The following is an 18,303-nucleotide window of genomic DNA, read 5'->3' as shown; positions in this document are numbered from 1 at the left end:
TAGTATATTTATGACTTCAGTGTGCTTTCAGCTTTCTTTTAGAAATACAAATGCCAAAGCAAACCCTTTACTCATTCTTAGTTTAAAATGTTAGTAGAAGATATTTCAGGAATCTGTAAAGTCCTTTACGTAGTTTTAAGCATGTCATCAGCTGTATTTCAAGGTAGTTCAACTTAAATATACCGGTAACATGGCTGTGGAGTGTCTTGTGAAGAGGCCAGAGAAACACTCTGAATCCGGAAAGATTTGGACACAACTTCCTATTTTATCTGAAGATGCTTATTGGGCCTTTGCTACATAAAGGATTGGTTTATACACTGCTATGAGAATGTGTGGAGCCAACTTAGATCTGGCATTTCTTCTCTCCTGGAAGACAGAGAAGGTCGATGTTTGACTTGGTGCTGTGGCAGCAGTTCAGATTCGACAGAGCCAAAGATGGGCCAGAACCAGTAGGTGCTGTACAGACACAGACACACACAAATCTGCCTGTATGGTCTTCTCACTGCTTTCAGCTCTGGAACCCTGATGCAGACACATCTGATCTTGCTCAATTTTGTCGCTGTCTTGATTCCACAAAGCTAACTGGTTTCAGATTCCACACTGAAAAATAGAGTGCTCTGTCTTGACCAGAGCTGGTATACCTAATTCTATATGTTAAGTAAGATTCAACCACAGACCACAGAATTAGCCCATTTAAACATAGTTGTTTAAATAAAAAGGGTTAGCACAGTTTTTGTAATGTTTTATAACTCTAAAATTTTAAAAGCATCTGTGTAAACTCTTTTGTAGTATAGAATTCCCTGTGGCTTTCATGAAGCCCTAGTTTTGGTTTAGTTTTTCGAAGTTATTTCAGTTTAGAATTGAAGACAGTTTCTGTTTCTTCTAGGCAAAAAAAGGTCTCCAGGTGGATGTTTGTTCATCTGCTGAAGACGTCGATGAGGACAAAGTATGTTTATGCTTTTCAACTGTGTTTATTCCTCAGATGATTTCACAGATCCCTTAGTCTTACTGTTTTCTGTCATATAAATCCAGTATCAGTAAACAGCCCATTTCCTAGCGTTCGTAAGTTTATTAAATATTATGGGGTTTATCTCCTTTCTGTTATTTTCAGTGATTTAGTTTATCAAAGTAACAGAGTAAATTATAGTTTCCACTTTTTAGTTTGAGTTGATGATCTGGGAAACGACTACCAAAAAAATCTGCCTTCATCGATGTCTTTTTTTATTATATGCATTCAGTAAGCATGACTTGGGTATTAGTTCCTTGGTTGCTTTTGTATTTATTCCTGTTTCTACTGCAGAGCCATTAGCAGTGTAAAGACTATTTGATGCATTTCTTCTAAAACATCTTGTTACCTTTCAAGAAGTGCATTTAGATCAACAAGGACAGTATTAAAGATGCTTTCCTGTTTATTGTTGGTGACCTTTATGTAGAATGAGCTTTGCTTTAGTATTGACAATTTGAAAGTCTAAAAAGAGCAAAGTTTGTTAAATGCTACACAACTGCGATAGAAGAATTTGTGATATTCCCTGAGCAGCTTTAGGATAGGATCTTGTTTTTCTATGTAATATTCATTTTGTGTATCTTAAAGGAAAAAGACCTGTTCTGAAGGTGTTTATTGTGGAATTTGGTCTGGGGCAGTTGACTGTATTCTCAGCTCAGAGCATTGAGAACGTAGTCATTCATTGAGGAATTAAATAACAAGGATGGACAGCTTAACTGGTTTTAGCAATTAACACTTTCTTTTTTTAATCATATGGAGTAAGTTGCTTTACTTTTCACCTTAAGGAAAATGCAGATGTTCTGAGCTGGGACACTGGTCCTCGGAGTCAAAGTCTGTGTGTGCTCTGAGTATTAAACGTTAGTGTCCAAAAGTTCTCCTTTCTTTCTTGAAGTTTGTTTTGAAAACAACTAAAATTGTGTTTGGGGAGAGAGTTGTATATGAAGTTTTGTATTTCCTGCTGGAATGTTCAGCTTTTTCCAGCCAAAGAGAAAGATACAGGTAATGTACTAAGTAGAATGTCAAGTGCTTTCCTAAATGGGCATAGGCATATGTGTAAGCATGTATGGGCATAGAGTCAGTGCTTTCTTCTGGGGCTTAGAGCTTCTGTCACACTGCTTTGGAAGTAGAAGTGGAAAGCTGTGTGTTACTTGTTATGGTTGTTGTAGTGCAGGACAGTCCTTTCAAGATTTGGAACTAAACTCAGGGCTTTACTTGGGGTTCATAAAGGCTGAGCAGAATTTTCACACTCAAGGTATTTAGCAAATCAGCAGAGTAACTGCTGAATAGCTATTGCTAGAGAAATGACAAGCTGCAGTTAGGAATATTGCTAATTTTCGCTAGAGATCATTTAGGAGAAGCAGGGAAGTCCCTAGACGGTAATAACGCAGGTGTGTTGATAATGACAAGTCTAATTTAAATATTTTTTTTTTTAACTAGCATGCTGATCATTGTAAAGCGTTTCAGATAATGAAACACTCTGTTACAATGTCCTTATAGCTATGTCTGAACAGTGTGTGATGTCTTATAGTAGGTTCTGATGCTGTTTCAGGAGTAGCTTTGCACTACTCATTTCAAGGCCTTAAGGACTACTTAAACATTAATTTTTAGTCTGAAGATTTTTTTCATTTTTGAGAAACAAAGGTCACTTCTTGATGTAGAAACCATAGCTTAATCTTTAGATAAACAAACATGAAATTGCACAGTATTCCTTGTTTTCCTAGGACAAGGGTGAGACTGAAACTGTTAAACAAGTACCAGACTCAGAAATGTATGATGGTAATGGAGTTCCTGAAAGTATTAGATCTGATGCATCTGATCAAGAGGAAGATGAGGAAAGTGAAAGCGGTCCAGTGGCAATAAGTAAGTGGGCTTTTTATGTACCACATTATTCAATGCTTTCACTGTAATTTTGACTAATTTTACAACAGGATTTGTATGAAGTACTGCTGTGTAACACCCTCTCTCGCAGATGTTTCTAGTCAGGTCTTTACCAGTGAAAGCTTTCCAGTACTGTTTCTACTAGTATTGTGTCAAGAGTTAAACATTGCAATTAGAGGAGCTTTTTCTCTTTATAATCAATAGATTTGTAAAAACACGTTAGAATCAGATTAAGTTACACATCCCATCTCAGCTAAACTTAAAGTTTCTTAACCTTTAACCTGAACAATATGAAAGCTGCTGAAATTTTACAGTTTTTTATTTAAATGATGATTTTTAAAATATTTTCTGCTTAAGCTTGCATATTTTTTAATATTTTTTTTTGTCCTGTTTGTCATCTTACAGCAATTACTCATGGCTTGGGTTTCCGTTTATTTACATTATTTACCCCAGCTTGTTTAATAACTTGGGTATTTCACCCCAACACAGTGGTGTGTGTTTGTAATATAGCTTATGTGGACGATAGGGATCTTCAAAAGTTAAGTCATTACTGTATCTTAATTTCAAAGAATATTTTGAAGTAAGAGTTATAACTGATCATCGCAGTAAATTTGCAAAAGGGATTTGGATTTTGCAGCTTGACTTGAGCTTTGTCAGTCTCTGTCAGTATGTAAATCCAATATGAAAGTGGTTTTACGCTGATTTGCCTTCAGGTTTATCAAAAGCAGAAACCCAGGCTCTGACTAACTATGGCAGTGGAGAAGATGAGAATGAAGATGAAGAAATAGAATTTGATGAAGGACCTGTTGATGTGCAGACATCACTGCAAGCCAGCAGTGAAACAACAACTGAAAATGAACAGGTATCACCAAAGTTGTAAATGCCGAACGAACCTAAGCAAGTGCATAGCTTTTCAGTACATATTTGTATGTACCTCAGTTTTTCTTGTAGCACTGTTATTCATACTCATGAAAGTAGAAGAATGATACAAAAAATTACATGAAGGCAGTAGCTGGTACATACAAAAATGTAGCATTCCCCTCCTGAATTTATTATTGGTGTATTTGATGGAAAAATGGACAGATGGACACAGACAAAACTAATGTTTAAATCTGCTGTCAGAGGAAAAATGTTAAGTTGCAATAAAAAAGATGAACTTTCAAAGCAGCATCATATTTTCAACCGTTAACTGGTTCTTCCTCTGTTTGCTGACATCAGGTTCTAACCAGGCTTTTTGCAGAAGGCATTGACTTGTGTATTCCAGCATGTCTTTGATTTTTTTTCTCTTTATCCTATCAATTTTCTTCCTAGAACAATGATGAAGTGTTATTGTCTGCTATTGTCATTTCACTGTTAGTTTCCTTAAAAACATTTGGATGTGTGTGATCTGGTTCTGGAGACTTGTCAGTTCTTTACATCTTGGCAAATAAGATTAACTTCTGAAACTTTTGAAACTTGGCTTTACTCAACAGCTATTAACATTAGGCAAGGGTGTAACTGGAATGTTTTACTCTAAAGGCTAAAACAATAGATCTTTTCAGTGGAATCGAAGAGTTTACCTGGGAACAGCAATAATGAAATGTTCAGATCAAACATACCTATCAGTGTTAATAGTTTCTTAAAGTCTTGTTGACTAGCTGATGAATGGAGAGTAGAACTTGCTGTCTTTATGTCCAACTAGTGAAAAGACAAAAACATGGAGCAAGTATACTAGTTGGCAAGGAGGAATAAATTAGCCGATAAGATACGAAGCTGATTAGTGGAATTTGCACTAACTTGTTTTCACCTTCCCCAATAGACTTCAAACCAAGAATTAAGTAAGACAAAAAACACTGAGATTTTGACATCAGAACAAGAGTCTGTTAAAGGTGAGTGCCATATGCAGTAACTGCGAGATTAACACTTCTATGTAGATTTACTGTGAGAATTATCTTGGACAGTGCCTGTGGTACATGTAATTAAGAGGAAGATGGTCAAATTTGCAAGAGTTTAGTGGGCTGGTTTTTTCCATGGAATCACATCAGTTGACTAGATACATCTGTGTTGATATAGACATGGCAAACCATTTAAAGAGGAAACTTGGAGTAATCTTACTTAAGTAGATGTGGTTTTGATGTTTGACAACAGCATGAATTCCAGCCAATTGTTGCAACCTTTGGCACACAACTGTAGCAGAGCTAATTTGTCTGTTACAGTATTTTGATGTTTAGATTTGTCTAGTACTTGCTTTTTCTGTTACTACTACTTCCTAGCAATTCAAATCACTTTAAAATATAAAGATTTATTTTTGTGACTAATACTGTGTTGTAACTGATTAAGAACTGAGAAATCATTTTCTGTCAAAAGACAGAAACACTACTGGATGGTATGAATGTTACTTCTAACTGTTGTTACCACCACCTTTTTGTGTGTTTTTCTGTTGCTATTAGTTGTTTTGGTCTCTTCATAGACTAAAAGTAGTATTTGACTAGATCCTGTGTTGCCACAAGAATATGGCAAAATGTTAAGGAATTTATTGTTCTGTATTTAAATCTCATCATACCTATAACGAATATTTTACAGTAGGTCATAGTTTTGGAAGTGGCTTTTGATTAAAAAAAAAAAAGCAAAACTGTATCAAGTCAGAAATTTCTACGTCACATACTGTCTGGTGAAATAAATACTTAAGCATATGAGAGTACAAATAACATGTTTTATTTCAATCAGCTTGGTGTTGATCTGAGAGACTATAATTCACTTTCATTGCTCATATTTGTAGCTTTGGATCATAATTTGTAAAAAAAAGAAGAATAATCTGGGATTTTTGTGTACTCAATCTTTTACTATCTCTGCCTAGTTAAAATGTAGTTTTGTAGTTTCAGGTGAACCAGATGTGGCTACAATTTTGCCTTATTACCTCAATGTCATGGAGAATACACCACCTTTAACAGTCAATGTGCCAGAATCCTTTATAACCGCCGGTATGAAGACGGAAGAATCAAGCTCATCTTTACCAGTAAATGAAACTCAAACACTAGATTCAACATGTGTGGGAAACAAATCTGCCGCAAGTTCTGAGAGCTCCATGGCTGGCAGCCCCGATACAGAGTCACCTGTGTTAATGAATGAATATGTGCGTATATTTCAGTTAAGATACACCCAAGACAAATAGAAGCTTTTTTCTATTTCAGGTTTTTTTTCTGGTTTCCAGTCTTGTTCAGTTTTCATCTGCAGTTTTGATATGGGCATTGGTTTTTGCTGTTCTTTATGATAATATAGTAAAAAATTGTTTTATTTTCACTCGAAAACTAAAGTAGCAGTGTTTCCTTAAATGTCACTGTTTGTATTAACAGGAAGCAGGTTCTGGAAATGTAAGTCAAAAATCTGATGAAGATGACTTTGTGAAGGTGGAATATTTGCCCCTTAAACTTGCAGTATATTCAGAGGTATTTTGCTATTGTTTGTGGGGTGGTTGTTTAGAAGTGCACACCCTAAATGTCTTAATTCTTATTGCTGTCTAGATGATTATTCAGAATTTTGAGTTTTGCTTTTTCTGTTACAAAGGCAGATTTAATGAAGAAAATGGCAACGGAGGCCCAAACCAATAGTTTGTCTGATGAATTACTAGATGGAGGTGGAGCTCAAGATCAAGAATTAGTAGGAGATGCCCAAACTTTGAAAGAACCTGGTAAAGATTGTTTTCTAAATCCTGTGCACCTATTGGGAAAACACTCTGGAATGGCCTAGAATTTAAATACCTTGTTATCGATTGAAGTGAACAGTTATGGTGCTGAAAGAATAGCCCTTTTTGTTGTTACGCATTTGGAAATATGTATTGACATGAAGGGGTTTTGCCTTCCATGTCCCTTCTATATACTTCTTTTAGATTTTGTGGCTGATAGTCATAAAAAGTTAACATATGTCAGAGGTATGTTAAACATAATGGTTTTGAAACTTATTAAAATGGAGTAGTTTTTTTTGTTTCTTGTTACACAAGCTTAGGTTTGATAATGTAAATTCTAATTGCTATTCTCTGATTTAATAATGCCCAGTATAATTTGCTGACAGACTGCTCGGTGTTTCTGTAACAGAAAAGTTCAAGAAACTTTTCAGAGTAGTAAAATACCTCTTCAGGAAAAGAAAAATTTTTTACATATGAAGCATACTGTGAGGAAGAAAAAACTCTGTGTGTATGACAGCAATAACTATGCTAGCAGAAGTCTGTGGTGTCAGTTTGGTGAATACGGATGCACATGCCTGCTGTGGCAACAGTCTGGCTAAGAATGTAGCACCACATGAAACTGGTAGCTAGCAACTAAGCTATTCGTAATCTGGGGGGGGGGGGCGGGGGCGCGGGGGGGGGGGGGAGCTGTAGGTGTTCAAGTAAGCCATGGCTCAGAATGCTGTGGAAAAAAGGTGGGGATGAAATATTTCATGAAGGTGCCTTAATGGATACTTACAGGGAGTTGAAATGTGGCCAAGAGCCGTGTTTGCCTTGTAGCTGTTAGACAGTAATGAGTATACTCTTACTTTACAGAAACTTTTGGAGCTCAAAGTGCATGAGAATAACCTGAAGATATCTACAGTTCCAAACTCCATGTATACAAACATTTATGGAAGATCAGCACTAATTTCCCAGAATTCTGGAAGTGTATAAAAATGTAAAATTTCTGACACGCTGCCTCTTAGGATAGGTATGCTAACTTCTGCCTGTGGCAGCCTGAACAGCTGGAACTGAGTCATCTTCTATTCAGTTTTGCTGCACTGTTCTTTTTCTGTCTTAATCTTTTTTTATCTCTTATTGTGACTTGTTTAGTAATTTTAAAATTGTTCAGAATGGTAGCTTTAAATAAAGTTTGGACTTGTCTGTTAACTTGTTGAAAAATTTTAATCTGGCTTACAAAATGGTATGCTGGGTGTGTTGCTGGAAGTTAAGTTTTAAGTGTTGGCTTGCTTGTAGCAGTTGTACTGCTCTTCAGAGAAACACTGCTAGTTTTCCTGGGACAAGAAACTCTTGTCCCACTAAGTTTCTCCCTCTTCTACAAATATGAGGCATAGACACAGCACATATGTACATGTTGCCTTTATAGCCCAGGCTATAGCTGGTCTGTATAAAAAAAAAAAAAATAAAAATCCTGTTAATGGCCTGTGGAATTAATTTTTGTCAGCACATTTATCAGAGGTGAAGTTAATACTCTGGGTTTGTAGTTAACTGCAGAAACCATCTGTATTTTTTCTGCATTTTGTTTTGTACTTTCAGTATGTGAAGGGATAAACCTCTCTGAAAATGTTAGTATTCTTTCATGGGTAACATTTTCAATTGCAGCAATTGAAAAAAGTTAAAGTTGGCACTTAATGAAGTCTCATGGCAAAGGCAGAATTAAGATTGTAGAACATTCTTGGGGTAGTTCAAGTTTTACAGATCAGAGTTGCTAACAATAACAGTAAGGCATAAGGCTGAGCTGGAAACTGCTTTTTCAGCCTAGCTGTATTGGAGATCCTGTTTACCTTAAACACACACAAGGCTTCTCTCAAAATAGTTAAACAATGGTTGTCTTTAACCTCAAAAGGAACATAAATCCTGAATTAGTATAATAATAATATGGCTATGTGCTGTGGGAGACAATCTAGTGACAGCAAAGCCTAAATACACCTGAAGTTTGAATAAAGAGAGAGCGTGGTTCGTTTGTGACTTTTTTTCTAGTTCATTTGTTCTGAATGTCTCCAGGTTTTATGAGTGAATTTTGAAGTGGCAGATTGTCTTCAGAGACAAAAAGCATGTGATTGCCAAAGTATATCAAAAGGTTTGAAGATAGCTTCATTACTGTGCAGGCTTTAAACTCACAGTGATACTGCCTGCAGAAAAAAACTTTACGATTTTGAGGGTAGAGGAGACACATTGTGACAAAGGCAAACCTGTGAAAGTGAAACAAAACTAAGGGTTTTAATCACTAACTGGGCACAAGAATCATTCAGTAGGCCTAAACGAGGAAATTTTCATGAAGTAGAACAAGATTTGTGCATATTTTGAGACAAATCTAGTTTATATGGTTAATCCTTAAACTCTAAGCTCGAGAAATAGCACAGGCACATGCCATTACTGAATTCTGGCCCTGGAATGGTGTACATTAACAATGTACTGAAATGGTGGTTCTTTGGTTGAACTTTTTCTATACCCTTTCATCATGGAATCTTAAAATGGTTGATGTTGGCAGGACCTCTGGAGGTCATCTTGCTGCCCCACCCCCTGGCTCAAGCAGAGTCACTCAGAGCTGGTTGTCCAGGGCTGTCTATGCCCAGGTGGCTTTTGAGTAGCTCCAGGGTGGGAGATTCTACAACCCAACTCTGCACAACCTGTGCCAGTGCTCATTCACCCTTACAGTAAAAAAGTGTTTCCTAACAGTCAGAGGGAACCTCCTGTGTTTCAGTTTGCACCCTTCTAGTCTGCTGTCATTATCCATTGCTCAAGTAGTAGAATTGCTGAAGAAGTTAAACTGGCTTCTGTTCTGATGTCAGTCCTTCTACTCATACGTAGTTCAGTTCAAGTAGAATGTGCTTTTCCAGTGGCAGTAGAGATCGTGCTTAAAAAGATTATAGAGTGCACAAATGAGATATGACAAGCAGTCTTCTGCTTGATACATTGCTTCCTTACCAATCTGAACCAAAATGAATGTTATATTTTACTGTCCAGTGTTCATCACTTCAGAGACAGCTCTGCATGAGCAATGAGTTCAAAGAATTCAGATAACTATTTTAAAGATGAAAGTTAAGAGCCAGAGCTGGTTCTCTTCTATAGCTAACACCATTTAGTAACAGCTCTTCCCTTAGAGAAAGGTTGCTGTGTAACATCTGTTACTGTTGTATAGCAAGTGACCCAACAAAACAATCAGAATGCTCTGGTACGGAGTGAAACCAAATTGTGTTGGGCTTTGACTCATTTTTCACTACCGGAAGTATCTGCTGCTTCTGGGAGGAAGGTATAATAATTGATTTCTTACACTAGATTGCAACATTGCTTTTGAAACTTTATTTTAATCAGATCCTGCTGTATCCTGAAATTTTCCGTAGTCCAAAACAGATTACAGTATTCACAAAGTCTAAGCATTAAGACAAAAAACCCGTATTGTTTCCTACTACAGGATTACTATGTTGCTTAACAGCAAGGAGTTCAAACAGGAGTGGTAAACCTTGAAGAACATAAGTTAAACTATCAGGCTCTCTTATTTCAAAAGAAGCCTTCACTGACTCTATACAAGTCTGCGTATTCATATAGTAGTATTTATTCAAAGACAAATTGGAACATTTCTTGCCCTATTTTTATATAAGCTTCTCTCTCTTCTTTTGTCATGAGACACACAAGCTCTGGATTTTCACAAACTTCACCATAGGAATGAGGCTGACCAGCTACCATTAAAATAGGACTTTGTGTTTCCTGTTCCTCCTCTTGTTTAAAATTGCTGCCTGCTACTTCCATTCCTGCTCTTCTTGAGCGCTTGGTATCTTCTTCAGACTCACTAGTATCACTGCCCGATTCAGACACTTTGCTTTTGACAACAGGAGCCTGGTCTGTGCTAGATGATGACTTGGATTCATGGATCAGAAGAGTCTTGATGATTTCATTATCGCTGACAGTTTCTCTAACGCTTTCTCCAGTTTCTTCAGAAGCATTTACTCCTAATACACAATACTAAGTGTTAGAGGTAGCAATAGTTTACAGTTGCCACAGGCATCTTCTGTTTTTTCTACCCTGGATCATTTTTACCCACACTTTAGAATTTTCTTGAAAGTGCAGACATTTCCAAGAGCCTTACACTTTTAAGGAGTACCATTAATGTTACTGCATAGTTAAGAGCTAGAAATTTCAGGACCTGGTACCTGAGCTCTGGCTTTACTACTACCACCACCTAAATCAGTCTAAAGGGTAGTTTTTAGAAACTGAGATCTGATATCCAGTAGTGCAGAACCGAAGCGTTATGCTAGATTCTAAACCAAACTCACTACATTTTCAATGGGAAAGCTTTATTTAAATGCAGCAAGGCTACTGAATTTTAAGTATTTGCTAATGCTTAAAACTTACCAACACTATTGTTGGTGGCTGTTGTTGCTCCTTCCACGGTGCTCTGTGACATCCAGATAGGTTGCTCTTTAGTTGCTTTTTCTCTTGTTTTCTTCTTGGGCTCAGAGTTCTGCACATCAATAACTAAGTTTTGGGTGTACATATTGCCAAAAGAGGAACTTCTGTTGGCCCATTTTTCAGGTTGGTTGCAGGATTCCAGCACACTTGAACGCACCTTATCATCAAAACTGAATGAAGTGTCACCCATTTTGGGCAGGTTATATCCAGGCAAGAATCCCCCAGTTCCCATTTCAAAAAAAAAAAAAAAAAAAAAAAAAAAAAGAAAGAAAGAAAGAGAGAGAGAGACCAAAAAAGGCATGTTTTGTTAGCAGACCGGCTTTAAGTGTTCTATATTAAAACAATTCACATTTCCTGTTACCTCCTGTCAGAGGCAAGTGGTTCTGAACCATTTATTTTTGCATGGGTTCTTCAGTAGGGCATCTCTGGATGAAGCACACTAGTAGAGAAACTACTTTCTCACAGAACGGGTTATGAACATCAGATGAAGGGGAAGTCTGGAAAATTAACTATTTAAGATAAAAAAAGGTAGCAAAAGCAAAACTATAAAAACTAATTTAAAATGCCTTAGGTATTATGAACAAAGCAGAATGGACTTGAAAGTATGCTGCAAGTTCAGTATTTCAAAGATTTTACAGCTGGAAAGTTGTTAGGGGGTTTGTATTGAAATCAGAAATTCTAGGGGTATGTTTATACCTTTCTGATAATTCTGGTATTTCTGTTGGCTGAGGCTCCAGCAAGTCATATGGCAGAACAATATCTTCAGTCTCACGCAGTAGCACAAAGATAGGTTCAAGCTGCTCATTGAATTTTGCTAGCAAGGTTTGAGCCTCACGCTTAGGAAGTGCTGAGGCATCTTCCTCTACTTCAGTATTGCAGTAAGTGCAGCGGAAGGTCTCTGCAACATTATCCAAATTAGAAATTCTTATGTTCGTAGGACACAAAAGATTGTAGGACCTTGTTAAGAAATCCACAGTCTGGACAATTGCCAAAATATTCTGACTTTATCCATTCATTCACATTAACTAGGGGAACTCAAGAACTCAAGTTATAAAGGTAAGCCTTTTTTTTTTTTTTTTTTTCTTTTCATTCTTTTTTTTTCTCCCTTCCCTCCCACCTTTTTTCTTTTTTATTTGACAAGGACTGATATTCACACACTTGTTATGCAAGAGAGAAATGGCAATAGTGAAGCATAAAGAGCATCTGGTTTTAGTCGTTCAAAGCGTATGCTAAAAACCTATGTTCATTTTTTAAGCAAAAGAAATCTATTTAAAGCATATACTATTAAAATGTATCACCAGCCCCAATGGTTGCATTTCAGTAACTTGACAAAGTCCATCCCTTTGTTCTAAATGGAGGATTTTGCTAACTGACAGTATACTCATTTCACCTTTGACATTTCCAGTTAGTCATATGAAGTTCATTCTTCCCGGCTCTGGCATCTTTTGCCAATACCATGACCCAGGGGTTAACACAGTAGCGGCACTTGGAGTAATGTATTGCAGTAGGATGCCATTTGACCGCATTTTTGAAAGAGTACTCTCTAATTAGTCATTTTGGTTTTAGAGAAGAGAAACCAGCAAGCTCTGATGCCACTTCTGCTGCAGATGTGTTGCGTTGCCCTGGGAGGAGCCTGAAGTTCCCCGTTTGCAGCACTGGAGCGATAGAACACCTCTCCCCTGCTGCAGAGCTGCAACATGCTTATTACAGTAGGTGGCCGCAAACAGTTTTATCCATCTTGTCCAATGCTTCCATCAGAAGAACTGAACAGACAAATGATTAACACATTCAAAATGGAGTAGAGCAAGTACTGTATTCTCATTTCCATCTGAGGACATGGGACTCACAAGATTTAGATGAGTAATCTCAAACCAGGCTAAGCATCCTGCTTGTGGCAAAGCTGAGGCCTGCAATCTGCCTCCCAGCTCCAGCTCGTATATTCAAAAGTATTCTTCCTCTTGCTTGGCCTGTTTTGCAGAGGTATTTTTCTCTTACCCTTACCTCCCAGTTTCTCCTGTCCCAGGCCCTTGTCCACCAGCAAACAAGTATATCCTAACAGCTTTTATTGCAAAGTTTGCACAGGAGCCAATTTTGTGCTACCAGAGTTATTAAGATAAGAGCAAATCAGCAATATAAGCAACATACCTGTAAATACATCAAAGAGCTGATTAACCTCAAGGTCTGTGTAAGTGCTGGAGCAAGATGGACATTTAAAAGAGGACCTGGTAGTCGAATCCCGCTCATCTGCTTCTATTTTCCGGCGTATGTGATCCAGTTTGTATTTTACAACATCCACCAGCACCTTGTAATTGATGTAATAGTAATTGTGCCTTGTGCTCTTCCCATTAGGCCCTGTTTCAACTCTCATACGCACCTTCACAAACTTTTCTGCCTTGAGCGTGTTCAGGATACTACGCAGTTGTTTATGTTCATACTTGAGCAACTGTAACAAGTCATCCTCTTTCACACAGGGGTAGCGGATCAGTACATCTAGGGCCAGGGAGTACTCCACACCGTAGAAACCACGCACTACATATTTGGCCAGGCGCTTTAGGGCTGCCGGGACCTCTGTGATGACGTTTTGCTCTTCCATCAGGAGCTGAAGCACCACCAGACGTGCTGTACAACAAACAGAAGGGAGGTGAGCTGCAGCAAACCTTTCTTAGTGCTCACAGGCAGGTACAAAGCAGGTCATTTGCTGTCCTGCAGTTCTGCAAGAGTCTTCACTGAACAGATGAATGTAAAATCCTTAACCTGCACCTGGGGATAGGGAAGGTATCAATAGATATCAAAGATTACCTAATCTTGAAGTACAATGATTACACCTGAAATATTCATGTCCTCTTGTGTAAAACCCCATAGAAGATATCTAGGAGAACGGGTTACAGAAAGTTCATAATAATCCTCTTTACAGAAGACAGCACAGTTAACTTGCATGTCTAGGTCTGCCTGAAGGACCCGTTTTCATTCACAGCCAGCCAGATAAGATCTGAACTGAACACTATATGCCTTTAAAAGTAAGGCTCACAACACAAGCTGGGCAAGAAATCTTCGGTTTAGTTCGTAACAATAGGCAAACTAGCCGAGACGGTAACTCCCTTTGTGGCAAAGCCACAGGAGGTGTTCGAGCACCTTTTAGCTTGCTCTTTGTGATTTTTCTGCTGGCTGCCATAGTCAAAACAAATGCCTAGCAAAGTTGGCGCGCAGGACGCTCCATCTTGCCTGGCACTGCCCTCACTCAGCACAGGCTGTTTGGGGCTGTGCCTGCTTGTCCCACCACACTAAATCACCAGGGAACATTTGTAGCAGATTTTCCTCTTTAGCCCTCTTCTCCTCTGCAGGGGCGTAGGGCTTCTGGCAATAACCCATTCCTAATCCCATTTAATAGAATGCAACTAATTCTAATCAGTTCAGCTGTCCCTGTTTCTTATTCATAAGGAGTGGAGGGAGAAGGAAAAATAAATTGAGGCGTGTTTCAATAAAGCCACATCTCAATTCCCTTCTTTGAGGCACGTTAAAATCCTACAGAAGCATTTGATACTGCAGCCTCTAGACAGATGGCTTTGCAGAGAACCATGCAACACGCAGCCAAACAACACCGGTGTAGCTACCGGGTCAGAAGGTGGGTGGGTAGAGGGATGGCATGTTATGCCATGGTACATCGCCAGCACTAGCACTGGCATCCACTGCTGAGGGGCATCTTGCTCAAGCCCAGGTAGTCGCATATTGCTACACAGAGCTTCCAGGTGACCTTCGTCAGAAATCCCAGTTAAACAAAACTTATTTGCAGGAGCCTAGTCGTTTAAATTTGCATCTCACAGGGGAAGCACTATGTTTTGGGTAACCTAAACCAAATGTAAAGCTGCTGGTCTGAAGGCAATAGTACCACACTGACCTAAATTTCCCACGAGGAAGTGGGGGGGAACACTGGAACGGGCTGCCCACGGAGGGGGTCAAGTCTCTGTACTGCAACTGGGCAAGAGCCCGAGCAGCCTGACCTTGCTTTGAGATTGGTTGTGCCACCAACAAGGCTTGGGCCAGACAGCCTCCAGAGGTCTCGTCTAACCTAAATTCTTCTGTTCTCTTCCAAGAGAGTTAAATTTAACCACAGCAAGGACAGAAGCTGTGGGAACGTCAGTCAGTTCCTTGATAGCACTCCTCAGACTGTAAGACCACCATTCCTATGCTTTTTCACAAAACCCTTCAGAAAGAAGCAATTTTAAAAAATTACTGTTGTAGTTTTACTCTTTCACTTCTTTGTCCTCATCCTCAAAAAAGGCTTAACTACAGCGCACCTGACTGTCCCATGTTAGTAGGGCAGCGTAGCTCATTGCATGACTAGAGGAAGAATATTCCCTTCCACAAGCAGGAAGCCACAGGACCTTGAGCTTGTGTTCAACCAAGTCTCCCAGAAACTAAATCCTGTTGTTGCTGCCAGCCAAGCCCTAGCAAGGGTATGACACAGTCTGTGTACGTGTGCATGGATGTGTCTGCAGTGGGACAGGGACATACTCGAGCCAGGAGTCAGGAACTCCACCTGCTGAAAAAAGAATAGAAGTTGAATAAAATCTTTTTGACTGCAATCACATCTCCGCCTCTTTCTTTGATGGATGAGCTACCTCAAGTTGCCAGTGCATTTTCTGCCAGATAAAACCGTATGCAGACCTATAGGATAACACATTTGTGAGCATCATGGCTGTCCTTGAGCCACTCAGCGATGTTCATGTCCCAGAGGCACTCAGTAGGCAATTTTCCTTTCCCCATCCACAGCAAGGGCTCTTTGCCTTTAGAGCTGAGTAGCTTTCCTTTGAAGTCAGGGTAAGGGTATGCGGAGGAGACTACTTGTATATTGAGAATCGCCAGGAAGCTTCAGACAGCAGAGAAGCTACTGCTGTGCAGGACAGCTTAGATTACTGCTCTTGACCCAGGGCTGGGTTCCAGTGTTCTAACCCCAGGGGCACTTGAGCATAAAACACAAGATGTCTGGAGCACTGACAGGTATCAGACTTGTTCCACAGAAAAATATGCTAACGTAAGCTGCAGACTTCTCTTTCGTCCTCCTTCTGGCCTCACAACTTTAGAAGTTGTGTCTGCGTGGTGGCTTATACTCAGCAGGAAGGAAGGATGGACAGTGCCCTCAGCCAGCCCCAGCAATCAGGGGAATGGCTTTGAGTCTTCTCAGGCTCTGGAGAGCACTGAGCCTTGTCCTTCTATACTGTGGGCATATAGCCCAGAGACAGAGGCACTGTAGCCTCTGGCACAGGCCCAACGGCAAGCAGCCATCATGTATTTGTGTGACCTGGTCCAGCCCCACTGAGGGGCATCAAGTGCAGCCCCAGGATCTGTATCGGATATGGTACCGCTCACACGCATTAGCCCGGGCTAGCATCTCAGAAAGGGCCATGGTGCCCTCTGCTTTATATGAGGGCCAGTTGCATCGTGGCACTATTGAAAAAAGAACAAAACCACTTCTGTATCTAGCCCTCGGCTAATGGGGACGGAATCGTGACACTTAAAGGACTTGTATTAATTAGGAGCAGGTCTCACGACTGCTTTTTCTTACCCTAAGTCAAATACAGAATGAAATAATTTCAAAGGGACCATGATAAGTACCTAACAACATTAAGGAAGAAGTAGGACCTGAACTGTAAGCTTGAGGTTTGCTGATCTATCAGTTCTGTGGATGACTCCTTACCCCAACTTGCATCGCGTACTTGCGCCTTTAAAGCAAGCAGTACTCTGAAGTGCTAGCAAGTCTGGACTGCACTGAAGTGCTTCTGAGCACCTTGATGTTAAAAGCTCTTCAGGTCCAGAGTCTTACAACCATGCAAACTATTCAGGGAAAGAAAAAAAGCCACCACCCACACACAACAGAACTCCTCCGTACATAAACACACAGTATAAAATACCATGAATATATCCTGGGAGACAACTAAAAAGCTTTTTCTCAAGAACAAATCCATAGAACCCGCTGTCTGCTGTCTCTTTGCAGTGGAAGTTTAGATGTGTAAGCCTTTGTTCAATGTAAAAGGAAATGGCTTTCTTTTTAAGAAATGGCTGAATTTGCCCTGAATGAAGAACATTCATGGAAAACACAAACCCCTTGAGAAGTGTTCCTTTAAGCTACAAAAGAAACAAACCTGTATGCATTTTACAGTAAAAACTACATAAAATCAAAGTGGGGGAAAGCTTTCTCCAAGTGCTTTGGTATATTTGAGGTTGTATTTCTCCAGTCCATCTAATGCTGGATCTGAAGTCTTGCAATTCAGGAAAACTGCTGATGTTTAAAAGTTGTGTAGTTTTCAGTTCGCAAGCAGCAGTTTTTTAAGAGCAGCTGGAGACCACCCTTAACAAGGAAAGGAGGAGGAAGAGGAGCAGCTCCTGCAGAGGGAGGATGGCTTTAAACAGGAATCTGCTTTTCAGCTGAGCTACAGCCTATATTAAGACAAGTATTTTGCTGTTCATGCAGATTTTTTTCTTTTTTTTCAGCCGACAGCATATACAGACAAGATATCTTACAAGTCACAGTCTAGCTTCTACCTTTAGCTTCTTTTAAAGTACTTACATTTAGAAGAGTAGGAGCTACCTTCTTATTATATTGATTATTTTTAAGATTATTCAGTAACTTCAATGCCAGAGAGGCCCTTCTGCTTATAGTTAATATGGAACAATTATAATCTTCATCAAGGAGAGACGAATGCAATGTGCTGCTTTCCCCAAAAGCAGGAATTACCTTTAAGATCCTTTTTGTGCTTTGGGAAACCTGTACAGTTGCTTGCTGTGCTAGCAGGCAACTATCAAAAAAAAGCAGCATTTCAAGTTAACAGGCATCACATAGAGCAAGTTCTGCAAGATTTCCCTGAAACCAATTGCTTAATTAACATTTCACTTGAGCTGCCTGAGAAAGCAAACTACCCACCTCACACTTTAAGAGGCACTAAACCAGAAAGATTTATTAAAGTAGTCTTTTGTCATTCTTCATATAACTTCACCATTTGAAGTAAGTTAAAAAAACCTGATCGTTACCTCTGTTGTATAGGCAGAAAACTTCAGGCTGGTACTGTAGAACTGCTCCTTTCTTAAGAGCTCAAAGTAACTGCAAAACAGGCTTAAGTATTTCCCAGCCTTTTCCTAGACCTATCTGTGATATGCCCTAATTATCAGCCAGCTGGAGCAAAAAAGTCCCCCCATCGCATTTCATTAGCAACTGAATGAATTCAGACTTGCATACATTGCATCACAATAAAGTTTTAAATCATATTGCTCAATGAAATCCACCTACGACAGGCAAGGACTGAAAATGTAAGTG

General features: G+C 39.3%; 2 protein-coding genes across 21 annotated transcripts in view; one reads left to right on the top strand and one right to left on the bottom strand.

Annotated features, from left to right (window-relative positions):
- PCM1 (pericentriolar material 1) overlaps positions 1–8,547 on the top strand; it is a 43,521-nt gene extending 34,974 nt beyond the window's left edge. For 15 of the 20 annotated variants that reach the window (XM_056330655.1, XM_056330646.1, XM_056330709.1 and 12 more), the window contains 8 exons: positions 887–946; positions 2,725–2,863; positions 3,595–3,743; positions 4,680–4,749; positions 5,737–5,993; positions 6,214–6,306; positions 6,425–6,548; positions 7,398–8,547. In XM_056330655.1, coding sequence (XP_056186630.1) covers positions 887–946; positions 2,725–2,863; positions 3,595–3,743; positions 4,680–4,749; positions 5,737–5,993; positions 6,214–6,306; positions 6,425–6,548; positions 7,398–7,423 — 918 coding nt within the window. In that variant the 3' untranslated portion in view covers positions 7,424–8,547. The remainder of the gene's footprint in view (positions 1–886; positions 947–2,724; positions 2,864–3,594; positions 3,744–4,679; positions 4,750–5,736; positions 5,994–6,213; positions 6,307–6,424; positions 6,549–7,397) is intronic. The other 5 variants (XM_056330581.1, XM_056330609.1, XM_056330727.1 and 2 more) reach the window with 3 other exon arrangements.
- Positions 8,548–9,872: 1,325 nt separating this feature from the next.
- LOC130145639 (general transcription factor IIE subunit 1-like) lies at positions 9,873–16,543 on the bottom strand. The gene is made up of 4 exons (XM_056330753.1): positions 13,140–16,543; positions 11,691–11,892; positions 10,938–11,164; positions 9,873–10,534 (listed from the first exon to the last, which is right to left on the bottom strand). The coding sequence occupies exons 1-4, from the start codon at positions 13,585–13,587 to the stop codon at positions 10,140–10,142; spliced, it is 1,272 nt and encodes a 423-aa protein (XP_056186728.1). The 5' UTR covers positions 13,588–16,543; the 3' UTR covers positions 9,873–10,139.
- Between the last annotated feature and the right edge of the window lie 1,760 nt (positions 16,544–18,303).

This window comes from Falco biarmicus, chromosome 1 (assembly GCF_023638135.1).
Source record: "Falco biarmicus isolate bFalBia1 chromosome 1, bFalBia1.pri, whole genome shotgun sequence".
Taxonomy (NCBI): Eukaryota; Metazoa; Chordata; class Aves; order Falconiformes; family Falconidae; genus Falco; species Falco biarmicus.
The sequence above is the reverse complement of the archived record's forward strand: the minus strand, read 5'-3'. Positions and strand labels throughout refer to the sequence as shown.

Excerpts from the sequence above, each read along its gene's own strand:
- LOC130145639 (XM_056330753.1), bottom strand. The coding sequence starts at position 13,587 with ATGGAAGAGCAAAACGTCATCACAGAGGTCCCGGCAGCCCTAAAGCGC. Across the intron at positions 11,893-13,139 it reads GCTCTTTGATGTATTTACAG|AGACCTTCCGCTGCACTTAC; the intron begins GTATGTTGCTTA and ends ATAATGTTGCAG. Across the intron at positions 11,165-11,690 it reads ATACCAGAATTATCAGAAAG|TTTTGATGATAAGGTGCGTT; the intron begins GTATAAACATAC and ends CACTTCATTCAG.